A 14,270-nucleotide genomic window follows, 5' to 3' on the forward strand; every position below is an offset into this window, starting at 1 on the left:
CGAGTCATAGGGTGGGGGAGGGGACAAAGGTTCTGGAAGCAATGAAGAATGTGTGGAAGGATAGAGTGTTATCTCAGAGAGCAAAAATGAGTATGTTTGAAAGAATAGTATTTCCAACAAAATTATATGGTTGAGAGGCATGGGGTATAGATAGGTTTGTTTGGAGTGTGGATGTGTTGGAAATGAAATGTTTGAGGACAAATATGTGATGTGGGGTGGTTTGATTAAGTAATGAAAGTGTAAGAGAGATGTGTGGTGATAAATAGTGTGTTGAGAGCAGAAGAGGGTGTGTTAAAATTATTTGGACATACGGAGAGAATGAGTGAGGAAAGGATGACAAAGAGGATATATGTGTCAGAGGTGGAGGGAACAAGAAGCAAGAGACCAAATTGGAGAGGGAAGGATGGAGTGAAAATGATTTTGAGCAATTGGGGCATGAGCATGCAGGAAGGTGAGAGGTGTGAAAGGAATAGAGTAAATTGGAACAATATGGTATACTGGGGTCGATATGCTGTCAGTTGAATGAACCAGGGCATGTGAAATGTCTGGGGTAAAACTATGGAAAAGTCTGAGGGGAGTTGTGGTACACATCATAATTAGAGACTGAATGAACGAATATGGCCTTTTTTGTCTGTTTTCCTGGTGCTACCTTGCTGATACAAGGAGTGGCGATGCTATTTCCTGAGGGGTGTGGTGGGACCAGGAACAGATGAAAGCGAGTATGAATTTGCACGTGTATATAGCTGTGTATGTGTATTAATGTACATGTTGATGTGTATATGTATGTGTATGTATATATGTGTGTATAAGAGTGGATGGACCTTTCCTCCTCTGTTTCCTGGCACTACCTCGCTGATGCACGAAACAGCAGTCAAGTATAATAAAAAATAAATAAATAAATAAACATCCTTCCATCTGGAAGTATGGAGTGAAAAAGATTTTGAGCAATTGAGGTCTGAACATACAGGAAGGCAAGAGGCATGCAAGGATTAGAGTGGATTGGAATGATGTGGTATACCAGGGTGGATGTGCTGTCAATGGATTGAACCAGGGCATGTGAAGCATCTGGAGTAAACCATGGAAAGGTCTGTGGGGCCTGGATATGGAAAGGGAGCAGTGGTTTCGGTGCATTACACATGACAGATAAAGACAGTGTGAACGAATGTGCCCTTTTTGTCTTCTCCTAGCGCTACCTCACTGGGGAGGGGGATACTATTGTGTGTGTGACGGGGTGGCGACAGGGAAGAATGATGGCAGCAAGTATGGATATGTACATGTGTATATATGTATTTGTCTGCGTATGTATATGCATGTATATGTTGAAATGTATACGTATGTATATGCATGGGTGTGGGCATCTATGTGTATGTACATGTGTATGAGAGTGGGTTGGGCCATTCCTCGTCTGTTTACTTGCACTACCTCGCTAACACGGAAGATGGTGGTTAAGTATTAAGAATAAATGAATACAAAGACAAACAATGAGAATGATTCTGTACCATATGTGAATCTTCAGTTAGGATTAACGAAATTCCTATTCTCACCAAGTTTGACACTTATCAGAGGATTTAGCAGAACAAGTGATATGAATAAATTTTACGTCATAAAGATGTATGAATCAAAACCATCTTGACACCTGAGCTGAAAATTAGATATAAACACTGATCTCAACAATGATGAAAATGAATCTGAGGTCAAGCCGAGTGTTACTTCTGAACAGAAATGTTCAACTTCCTCTAAACTTCAGCTCAGGATAACGATGGATAATTTCACAAAAATTCATTCCAATCATGAGCTGGCAAAGTTCAGTATAGGTATGGAAAGATGTGGATAAATGAGAACTCTCACCAAGTTTTCTAAAAATTAAAAATTTTTCACAGGTGGTGAATATAATGTAAAGGAATGTTGGCAAATGTGCGATATGGATCACTTATGGAACTTAGGGACTGGTTAAATATTTAATCTCAATTTTTCTTCGTATATTCAAAATCAAAAAGCACTAGATAAGCTAGTGACTTTATACCATAGTCTGCAACATTTGCATATAAACAGGTAAAGTGTTCATTCTAGGGATATAAGAACATGACGAAACGATTGTTTTAACTTGTGGTCTTTAGGTATTCAGGAAGAGTAAAATATTTGGAAAAACAAGGTAACACAGATTTGTCTCTAGGCATTCGGTTAGAGTAAAATATTTAAAGTAATATAAAATGGAAAAGACGAATAAAATGTGATGTGTAAAAAGCTCAATGAATCATGTCAGTCTAAAAACTGGAAACATATACAAATGATATAAGTTGATTAGCTTTATTCATACAAACATTGACATCCACACAGTAACTTTCTCTATTTACAAATGTATACATATATAGCTACATTCATATATATATATTTATATATATTATACTTGCTGACTATACTATCATTATACAGTTGCTACAATAGAGGATACCCTTTCAACTTGCAAGATAACTTTATGAACACATAATGCTACTGCAATTTAGTTTTCCTTAAAATCCTATACCCTTTATGTGGTCTTTTATTCTTAAAATGTGATTGAATAAAACCACATACAAATATATGCATATGTACACACAAATGTGTATCATACCTATATATTTGTATATATGTAAACAACATTCACACATACTCATTCATGATTAAGCTCATTTTTCTTCAAAAAATAAGGAGGAAATGAGATTGAATACACGATGTAAATATGGTTCACTTGTAGTCATACATTTCCTAAATTGCATGGGATACAGCAGAGGGAAAACTTTATATGCGATCAATTCAAAAATAAACAAGAGAAATAGTAAAACTTGGTGAGAGCAATGATGAATACCAAACCACGTGAAACATTTTTTTAATAGTCTGAGGAAAAGTATGGGTGAAAACAAAGCATTACAGCGGAGAAAAAAGTTTCAAAGCTTTTCTACATGACTTTTGTCTCATCCCTCTCCTAGGTTAAAATTCAACTTAAGCCAGAATAATGCATGTTTGGATGAACTAACTGCAAACTACTGGTATCAAATGAATGCTTACATTCATTCTAAAATCAAGATAAAAGAAACACCTCCATATTCTCTGATATATCATTCCTATGAAAATGTGCTTTTACCAACTTCATTATGTTAAAATCTAGCAACTGATAATGCCTCACATGGAGTACATGTAAGGAAATAATTACATGAGTGAAAATTTAATATAAATCTTCAACTTATAAAGGAAGCTCTGATGTATCCCAAAGCATGCAGTAGGAATAATCCCAAACACCTTGCAATATATACTTTATTTCAAACTATATACAGGGATCTGTATTATATATATATATATATATATATATATATATATATATATATATATATATATATATATAATCACAATAACTAAAAGAATGCAAATAAAGTACAAGAAAAGCTAAATAGGTGGGATTACTTTTTAATGCTCATAGGTATAACCAATAGTTATTTCACAAGCACCTGGTTCAAATGGAGAAATCCACCTCACCTGAAACTTTTAGTTAATACGAGTAAATGGGAGTTAATGTTTGCACAAGTGCAAATTCTGCCTGAGATATCAGCACAAGCCACAGAGTTAAGTTGTATCGCTTGTTTATGCAATTGTGTTTATCCATGACACCTTATGGTCAGTTGAAACACAAGTTCTACAGTTGATTTCTCTTATAATGACTAATTTGCATTGTAAATATTACTAAACTGTGTATCATTAGCATCCCTACCACATTCTTACATTGTCAACTTTACAACCTACACAATATGTACACATTTCTCATCCATCTTGCATAACACAGAGAAAAAATAGTATAATGTAACTTTTATATTGCTTACCATTCTGAGGTCATGTTAACAATAATATTTTCAGTCAAACTTGGCAATTTTGTCACAACTAAACTATGACATGTAAAGTTCATCCTTCGTAAATGGAAACAATCATTCATGATGGTTTTAAATATAAAATCCTGCTTTATGAAGGGTGGGATGTTGCAATTCTTTCCAACTGACTGGATTTGCATACTTGCAATAATAACTAATCTGGATTTTTCAGTTCACTTCTGCAAGTCCATTGGTAACTGAAGGGAATTCCCCAAATAAGCCTCATAAGCACTACTATTGCCGTTTTTGAGTCCTTTTAAACAGTAAACACCAGCACAAATAAAAAACAACAAAGCTTGAAGTTTAAGCATCTTTCATCAAGGTACTAAAATTTAAAAGCCATAACAAATTTTTTTAAAGTGTTTTATCATGACTTCTTTATATAAAATAATGGAACAGCTGCAAAAGGGTTAGCATGTACAGCACGAAACACAGGAGAGGATACAAATCTGTCTAGTAAAACTAATATAGTTTTACTGACATCACAACACTGTAAGCAGAGTTTCTGTTGCCTATTTCTATAAACAGTACCACATTTCATTTGATTTTCATCACTAAATACATACCAATATAAAAATCAATATGTGGCCTAGCCATGGTTCAAACCCACCATGTATGCATTAATAAGGGATCTTTCTTATCTAAAGCAAAAGCAAAACTCACTAAATCTATAATGAAGAACATTACTGAACACAATCAAATATTCTGAATATACTGTAAATTAAATGAAACTTTACTGATACACTTTCTAGCTAAAATCTGCTGGTGTTGCCATACATTTCTTGCAATGTTTTCTGCTTACAAAGATTATAGCATAGTTTACTAATTACACAATATATTCACAAGAACAACAAATCTACCAAAATAGAACATTTATTACTCTATACTTTGTATATCATTATCTAACAACCTTTATCTGGTCAGTGTCTCAAACTTTTCTACACTCAAATATTTATATCATGTCACACCTTAAATATTCAACAAGCACTTATGAGCAAAAAGCAACAGTAAGTTGATGCAAAACCATCAACATCCATTCCATGTAACCAAAAGTCCTATAAACAGTGAAATACAAAGATATGGAATACTACCAGTCATGAATAGAAAGATATACCCAGGAACAAGACAACAAAAACACATCTTATCATAACTTTCGTTCTTTAATGTGCAATATCAATATCAAATCATCATTCAAAATAAAAAAAAAGACCTGAATGTGGAAAGAAGCATAATATGCACAATACAGAATGCTAGATTTCTTATGCAATGAAAGAAAAGCACAGCAAAGAGCTACCAAAGACAGGGTAACACTGCTATAAATAAACACATGAATTACAATATCAAAAATTAACTAGATCTGGCAGACCAACTTTATGCTATAATCATCCTTTAAAGACATTATATAACCTTAACAGAGAAAACGGTAATTTCAAAGCCAAACTTAACCATACATAAGAGCAAAGATGACACTGGAAATCCTTTTATATACTACACTGTGGATGAAGGGGAATAAAATGGAAACCATGATTTACAGACTGCCATTAACCTAGCACAATAAATCCACAGATAACTGTTAAATTAGTGCTCTTTCCAGATTGTGCTGTAAGCTACTTTTATCATACCTTCTGAAGCACAATTTAAAGCTGTATGCCAAAGTACTGAAATCACATAAATTTCAGCAATAAATATTCATGGAATATAGATGACAGTGCAATTACTTACTTTCCTGTCCTAGCAAGGTCAAAAAGTGTGGTAAGTTTGTCTGTGTGAGGCGCTTGCAGGCTATAAGGGAGTAAGCATTTAGTGTCTTTAAAATTGAAGTTTTATCTTTGGCATGAAGGGTCCTGTGATATGTTGAATCAGTGTTTGTGGTTTTTTATAGCAGACAAAAGGTGTATAGGACACAAATGAGAAAGTATTACTCATATGTGCCAGGGTAGTGTAGTTTCAGATGGATGCATGTCTAGAAAGATAGAAATTGGCACTATGTTGGGATGGCCATTGTTTAGCATTTGCCAAATCTAGTCATTAAGTACATGTTTAGTAAATGTCATATTTTTGGGAGAGGGAAAGCTGAGTATGTATCAATGTGGTTTATGGGAGGCAATGTGCTGTTAATGGGGCAAACCAAAGAATGCTCTATGGACCTTGGCTGTAGGTGGCAGGCTCTGGTTTCAGATGGCTGTAGGTGGCAGGCTCTGGTTTCAGGACATTATACATGACAGCTAAAGAGTGGCTTTGTGCAAACTGCTCATTTGTTCCTGACAATCCCTCACAAAGGCAAAAAGCAATCAGGGATAAAAAAAAAATTAATACTTACTATTATAACTTTGTAAGGCTACTTGTAATCTAACCATGTAGTATGAAAAAAAAATCAAAATGAATCTTCTCTACATGGCATGAAAGGTCAATATGGGGCCTAAAACAACTACACAAAACAAAATTATCTTAATTTTAACAATGTCACTATCTCAAGATAGAAGCAACTCTTTATGTACTTTTTCATATAACTGGCAAACATTATTAGAGCATCATAATGAAGGACCCACATGAAGTACACAATGAATACACCTTACCTTTCAAGAATGTCTTATGACTCCATCCATGTCAAATACCAAATAGATAAGTTAGGATTAACTAATTTTTTTTTTTCCAAAAACCATTGTAATAAAATCAGATTTTACTGTTAAGATAAAATGAATGTGAAATAAAAGTTTTCCATCATATGGCATCTGTTAAAGCAATCTAGTTCTACTTGCTTCAGTTGTCTTCTAGTGTGGAACACCTTGAATCAGTTACAGCCACAATTAAAGCCTTTATCAAATGAGGTTATCAATAGCTTTCTGGAAGGTGATAATATATTTATGAATATGAGTGCTACTGGCTAAAATTTCAAGCAAAAGTCATCATTTACAAAATGATGACTGACTTTGGGAGTGCTTTCAACTGCACTAACATCACAGACTATCTACTTTTAAGACCCATTGGTTACATCCTGATACAGATAGGACTTAAATAATTCACTGTAAACAAGATCATAAAGAGTAAAAATGATTCTAAGAATTACTGGAAGTTACAGAACTTAATGGTGCATGGAGGGTAAAAGACAAGGTAATAATGTGTTCATGTCAATATACAATTAACTGAAAAGTAGAATGTAGGTGAGTGAGCTTTACAAAAAACGTAAAGACAGAAATGAAATGTGACACAAAGAAGATAGCTGAGCTACCGAAGCAAGGGTTTACAGAGTATGGACAAAAGAATAAAGCACAGGTGTGTGGTAGTATGATGGCCTTTAGTAGGTACATACCTTTTTGTGATGGCATGATCTTATGTACATGAAGTTCACAATTACAGACACATAGAACAAAGATGATCATTTATCCTTTATTCCTTATGTCTTTCTGTTTAGTCAGTATGGATTTCCTTTTTCATTCTTTGCTCAAAACAAGTTTAACAAGGCTCCTACTTCCTCTCATCATATACCATGGCTATAAAATAACATCCATCAAACGTGAAGATGGATCTTAACCATATGTGCATAATAGCAATGGCATCAAAACCGAGCACTCTATACTTTCCACATATCAGTCCCCAGTGACTAAGAGTTGATACTTATCAAATAAAGACTGCAAAGGTAAAATGATATATTAGAAGGATGGTCTAAATTCCCATTTCCCAACCTTTACCTTACCTACTTCACAAAAATTAGGCTCAGTCCAGTACTACCACAACAACATGGTAGGGTAACATTATGATTAGTGTCACCAATTACATTTGACTACCAAATGGCAAAGTTCAGTACACCTGTATTCAGAATGGAAAAATACTCAGTATCTTTACTTGAAGCTCTTACATTTTCCATCTCTTGCTAAGATGCTGAAATTCACCTGTTGCCATTCGTAAAGTTTCTGTCACTATATTTCAATCGTAAACTCTGATCTTCCATTGTTACATCACCTACAGCTCATATTCCTACACTTCAAAATTATTTCCCACTTCAAGATTGTTCTCATTGAGCAACAAACTAATCATCAATCCATTTTGAAAACAGCCTGACTACCATATACCAGCTGAAAACTATTCCATGTCATACATAGTACTATGTCCAACTTTTGCTGCTTACCCTATTACAGCAAAGACTGATATCAAATCTTCAGCATGGGATCACTATAAGGCTTAATTTTCTAAAATTTGCCTTTTTAAAGCACTATCTAAGGCTTAAATTAGCTGACAGCATCATTCATCAGACTCTATGCTTGGAAACAGCAAAGCATCAGCATCAAATAATGTTTTGTGGAAGTTCCAGATTGGAGAACATCTTCATGTATGCTCTCAGGGGGTGGTATATATCACTCCTCCTTACATCAGGTCCCATGTAATGAAAACAAAAGTTAATAGGGAAAACATTACCCAACAAAAAAGGAGAGGAAGCTTGGTAAATTTTATGAACATATGCAATAAGTAAACAAGTCCGCATCAGATACAAATGTTTCATCTTATTACATTAACACTGACCAACTCATAAGTTAACAATGATAATTTCCTAAAAAAGAAAAGGCATGACATGGGTCTACACAAAACAAATGAAACTTAAGTGATGTGTTCAATTGCTAGCAAGCATGAGAAATAAGAATTCTATTAGCTTGACCGAACTGTTCATCTCTAATCTTCTTTCCATATCTGGTACATAAAACATGTTGTTCCTCTTAAAGCAAAGAGCTTACCTTTAATAAACAAAATAATAAGAGATTCAGTTATAAGTCAAAATCTAGTATAAAGTATGATAAAGATATCCAAAAGATGAGACAAGCCCCAAGATACTAAAACTTCCACAATTATCATGCAATCTCAAAACATTTTAGTGATTAGTGATAAAACAATATTTGCTAGAAATATAAACAAATGCATAAGAACTTACATCAGTAAGATAAAATGGAATGGAATAAAAGACTATCCAAGCAAACCAGAGTAATAACTTTACTAAAGTATCTTTAAATAATCCATTTTTTTGAAGGGAAAGCTATTTTTGGAGAAGAAAATATATAACTTTCAAAACTTCACTGATATAACTCTTGCATAATCCCTCCACAAACATTGGCAATCAACATTTTCCAAATTACCACATGATGAGCTGCAGCACAACCTCCTACCACATGGCGGGTTCCTGCTCCCACAGCGCCAGGCTTAGGGTCTTGCTGCAAGCAAATTGCCACTCAGGGCTTGGGGCACTGGAATCACATTTTAAAACCACTGGCAAACTGTGTATGGATCTCACTCAAAGCACCAGCATTCTACAGACTTGATGATGAAATCTTCAGTGTCAGTCAGCTGTGGGTTATCGAAAGTCTTGCAAGACTGTGTCCTTCCTTGGTAAAGATCCCCATCTAACCAGAGGCCAAAGTTACCACTGAAAATTACATACAAATTAGTAAGCATATATTTGAAAAAGCAAAGATAAACGGTCTTGATGCCTTTCCAGTCTTCACAAGGTAGCATCAGGAACAGAATATAAACAGTCTGATCAACATAAATTCAGGTTCAATCTGTTAAGCACAATGTACCAAAACCTGAGCCTACTATTCACAGCCAGGGTTGCCATACTACTCCATAGTTTATTCTGACTGCTCCATATTTCCTGGTTCAACCAATTACCAGCATGTCATCTCTCCCATATATCAAACTGCTCTAATTCATCCTAACAAGGTAATGCACGGACCCAACAAACTGATCAAGCCCTTACAAGCCACTCTCCTTTATTTCATCCATCCATTTTTTACAAGGTCTTTCTCTCTCCCTACTCCTTGCACTTTTGAAACAAAGATTCTCTTTCTGTCTCTTTCTATGTCCTTTCACTTACCCTCAAACTGACAATGAGATACTGATGGGCTGGTCTCATAGGTTGTAAAGATTTACATGTTGGTGGTAAAAACAAAAAAGCATGCTACAGTACAAATTTTGTTGAACTGCAAAAGTTAGAGGAAAAAGACTTGGGCATAATCTCTGGTGACCTACAACCAAGTAAGCAGTGCACAGAAGCAGTGAAAAAAAGAGCTTCTTGGATTTATTTGCTGGGCCTTCAAATTTACATCTAGGGAAATCATCCTTACTCTTTACAATTCACTGCTTTGCTCCCATCAAGAGTACTCTTTTAACTTTTGGTCACCTTACCAAAAACAGAAATAGATAGAATGGAGAGAATGCAGTGTTAAGCTTCCAGGATCATGCTTGGGCTGGGAAAGACATCCTATGCAAGCCAACTATATGACTTGAATCTGTTCAACTTCGAAAAACAAGGGTTAAAAAGAGATCTAATACAAGTATTCACATTATCAGAGGCTTTGATAATCTTGATATAACAAGTTACTTTAGACTTGATTCAACTGATTTCACTTGTAGTAATGGATACAAACTCTTGGACAAGTGTTTTACCTTGAATAAGAAGCATTTTTTCTTCAACAGTATTGACTTACATTATTTATGCCTCCTCAGTCACAGTTTGCAGGTTCACTTTGAATCATCTGCATACCCATTAATTTTTACCACATGAATCTGTGAGTTTCTGATATCTTCCACTATAAAGAGCCTCAAAAGCACCTAATGGTCTGTTACATTTCAAATTACATTGTGTAATGCCTAAATCACTTCAATTATCCTTCAACAGCTCTCTCTCATTTGGACTATACTCACTACCATACCCCTCCCTGATGATGATGTATTTCACATGATCATCAAGCATCATGCTGCATTATATCATCCCAAGATATTTCATTTCAATCACACGGATCCTCCTATTTTCCTTTACATTCAGTGCCTATGAATTGTATCGATAAAAAATTGTGGGTATGACACTACCTTTAAGCACACCCATTTTTACCTTTGCAGATCATGAACCCTTCTTCCATGCACTCCACATACCCAAGACTTTAAACCCCTCTTCCTAAGACTCACTTCAACTATCTATGGTTCCATCCAATGCAACATTCATTCCCTGTAGCCTACAGTAATTTACTTCCTTTAGGTCCTCCCAATTGCATTATCTTACCTTGTTCAAATTAACTTTCAACTTCCTTGTTTTACATGCACTCCCAAGCTCTGTCAACAGCTTCTAGTGTTTCTCTCTGGAGTGCAACACCAAAGATGTGTCAACCCAAACTCTGCATACTGCAGACCCACCCCTTGCTCTGTCCATAAACACAAACTGTCACAGTAACATCATACTTTCTATATGGTGATCCATCTTCACTGAAAACCACTCATCCTTCTCCTTGCATACTTGCATTCCATTCATCTCATATATCCAGAAAATCTTACTTATGGCATCCTTATCAATCCTATAATTTACTTTCTCCATATCCATGAATGCTCCACACAAATAACTCTTTCTCTAGGTATTTTTCAAGCATATTCTTCACAGCAAACATGTGGCAACATAAACTCTACCTCTACTAAGACCATATTGTTCCACAATCATATGTTGTGCATGTCATCAACCTCTCAAACATCACTCTACCATACAACTTACCAGGTGTACTTAAAAGGCTTATTCCATTATACTGTGAATGCTTACTTTTGTTCCCTTTGCTTTCACACATGGGCACCATATAAATACTGTGTCAGTCCTCTGGTTCCTCGTCCTGGGTGATACATGAGTAGAACAGCCTGACTGAACAATCAACAATACAGATGATCCCAACTTATAATGGTTTGACAATTTTTCAACTTTAAGATGGTGCGATAGCAATACACATTCAGTAAAAACCTGACTTGGAATGTGGAATTTTGACTTTCTCCTGGGCCACTGATATGGGGTACAATACTCTCATGATATGTGCAGTAACCGTGGCTTCCAGTCAGCCACAGGATCACAAGTGTAAACAACTGTTACTCTTCAGTGTACTATGTTCCCAGTGTTTTTTTTCATTTTTTGTTTTGTGTTTTTGCATCCCATCATGTTTACAAAATGTTCATCTTTCTCCTGCCTCCTCAAATGTATTTTCTACTTACGACAGGTTTATTGGAACATAACCCCATCGTAAGTCGAGGAGCATCTGTGCAAACTACGCATGTTCCTGACCGCTGTGACCACTCTCCTAATATTCTGTATCTATTTTTCACTTCTTGTAAATCCGCTGTAAATACACAATCTTGCCCCCTATTGGTTCATCCACTTCTATGGTTGCATTCACTGCCATGTACACCCTTAGATATCTAAAGCACTTCACTTTTCCAATTTTTCTCCATTCAAACTCACACTCTCTTCCAAACTTGATCACTAACTTTTGCATTTTCTCACTTGAATCTACCACCAGTGCTGTATCATCAGCAAACAACACCTGAATCACTTCCCAGGCCCTTTCATCCCCAAAAGACTGCATATTTCTCTCTCTATTCAAGACTCTTGCATGTACCTCCCTGATCCACACACCCTTTACCACTTCTGAAACCATACTGCTCCCATAAATCTGATGCTCTATAAGTGCCTTTACCCTCTAAATCAGGGGTTTCCAACCTTTTTGTTCCTCTGTACCCCTTGGGCATTCTGACAGGTTTCCATGTACTCCAAAAAATTAATTTTGAAGTGCTACATATATGTAACTTTGTAACATGAAAGAAAAAGGGAGGAGAGCTTGCCTAGTTGGATGCTCTCCTCATCAGTTGATTTGTAATGAGGGTGCTCTATATTGCTTATGTTCTATATTACTCATGGTGTACAATGTACAGCAGCATACACCATGGTTATACTCTCAGACCCCTATGTACCCCAGGTTTGGGAACCTCTGCTCTAAATCAATTCTCTCCCATACAACTTAACAGGTATACTAAAAAAAAAAACTCAAGACTTCTGTAGTCTGAACACTCACCTTTATCCCCTTTGCCTTTAGACAATGGCACTATGCATGCACTCCACCAATCCTCGGGCACCTTACCATGACCCATACATACCAATGAAAATCCTTACCAACCGATCAGCAATAGAGTCACCCCTTTTCTTTATCAATTTAACTGTAATGCCATCCACTCCTGCCACCTTGCCACATTTCGTCTTACACAAGGCTTTCACCACCTCTTCTCTCCAGGACTCTCTGACTTTGTATAGCACCTCGACCAAACACTCAGGCACATTTAACGATGTGTCAGAGAGAGAGAGAGAGAGAGAGAGGGGAGGGGGTTCAAGTACACATGTACAATTTTACTTTAATCAAGTGTGAAAGTACAGTACAGAAATCTATGATGTTCTGTAATTCATCTGAAACCTGAAAAGCTTTAATCATAAAAAACTTAAAAAGTCTGAGAACTTACTCGCCACCTCCAACAATGAGAGACTCATTGTTGCCTTTGACAAAGAAAGTGTTTTCTCCTGTCCAAGGAAACACCTGGAACTCTGGATGGAATGAGAAGAGGAAGGACTCCCCAGTACCATAGTAGAGTTCACTTACATGTAAGGAGCAAGAAACCACAGCACCAAAGACCTGAAAAAAAATGTTTAAATTTAATATCTGAAAGGAAAATCTTTTACTGAAAGAACACTTATGCACTATCATCATTCATCTTGAAAATATTAAAATCAATGATCAGAAATACTATACTGATATGTTAACACTCACTACCTTTATGAACAAAGAGCCTATGATCAATTATATAAGGTAAAAAACTTTCCTGATCTTTCTATACATCCGATAACTACACATATAGAGTGACGGATCAACCATTTTATTGCACCATGCCACTACCTCAGTTATACGTAGTATAATGCACTGTCACCATCACGAGTCTAAACCTTCGCAACTTGTTTAAATTCCCAGCTGATATATGATTCCATAGCCACCTCTATACTCTCAAAGAAAGTGTAACTACACAATCATTTCACAATGCATGATATACAGGATGACTATTGCAAACAATTTTACAGGATTAGAAACAACTTCACATGTGCTATTTTATATTTTTGACGACAATAACAAGAAGGGTGTACTTTGAAATATATATTAATGACCTTTTTCTTTCTTCTCTCATACTTGTATAATACTTACCAGATTAGTGAGGAAGAGCCTGGAACAAAGAAAAAGGCCTCATTTGCTCACATCCATTCTCCATGTCGTATGTAATGCACCAAAACCACAGACACTTTTTGTGGTTTTCCCTGGCTATTTCATATGCCCTGGTTTAGTCCATTAACTGCATGGCATCATCCCCGGTATACCAAATTTTACTAATTCTCTGTCCTATGCACACCTTTTACCCTCCTGCATGCTCAGGCCCCAAGCACTCATGACCTTTTTCACAAAAATTACAGTAAAGAATTTCTATCTCTGTAAATATTTATTTATATATTTATCTATTTTACATAATCACTGTTTCCCACGTCAGTGA

At 35.8% G+C, this 14,270-nt stretch overlaps 1 protein-coding gene across 4 annotated transcripts in view; it reads right to left on the reverse strand.

Annotated features, from left to right (window-relative positions):
- Positions 1 to 2,291: 2,291 nt before the first annotated feature.
- The window catches only part of mtd (TLD domain-containing protein mustard), a 756,074-nt gene continuing 744,095 nt past the window's right edge, over positions 2,292 to 14,270 (reverse strand). For all 4 annotated transcript variants that reach the window (XM_071696920.1, XM_071656180.1, XM_071656091.1 and 1 more), the window contains 2 exons: positions 13,200 to 13,369; positions 2,292 to 9,306 (listed from right to left, as the gene is read on the reverse strand). In XM_071696920.1, the coding sequence (XP_071553021.1) occupies positions 9,171 to 9,306; positions 13,200 to 13,369 (306 nt within the window). In that variant the 3' untranslated portion in view covers positions 2,292 to 9,170. The remainder of the gene's footprint in view (positions 9,307 to 13,199; positions 13,370 to 14,270) is intronic.

The sequence above is a fragment of the Panulirus ornatus genome, chromosome 1, assembly GCF_036320965.1.
Source record: "Panulirus ornatus isolate Po-2019 chromosome 1, ASM3632096v1, whole genome shotgun sequence".
NCBI classification, from domain to species: Eukaryota; Metazoa; Arthropoda; class Malacostraca; order Decapoda; family Palinuridae; genus Panulirus; species Panulirus ornatus.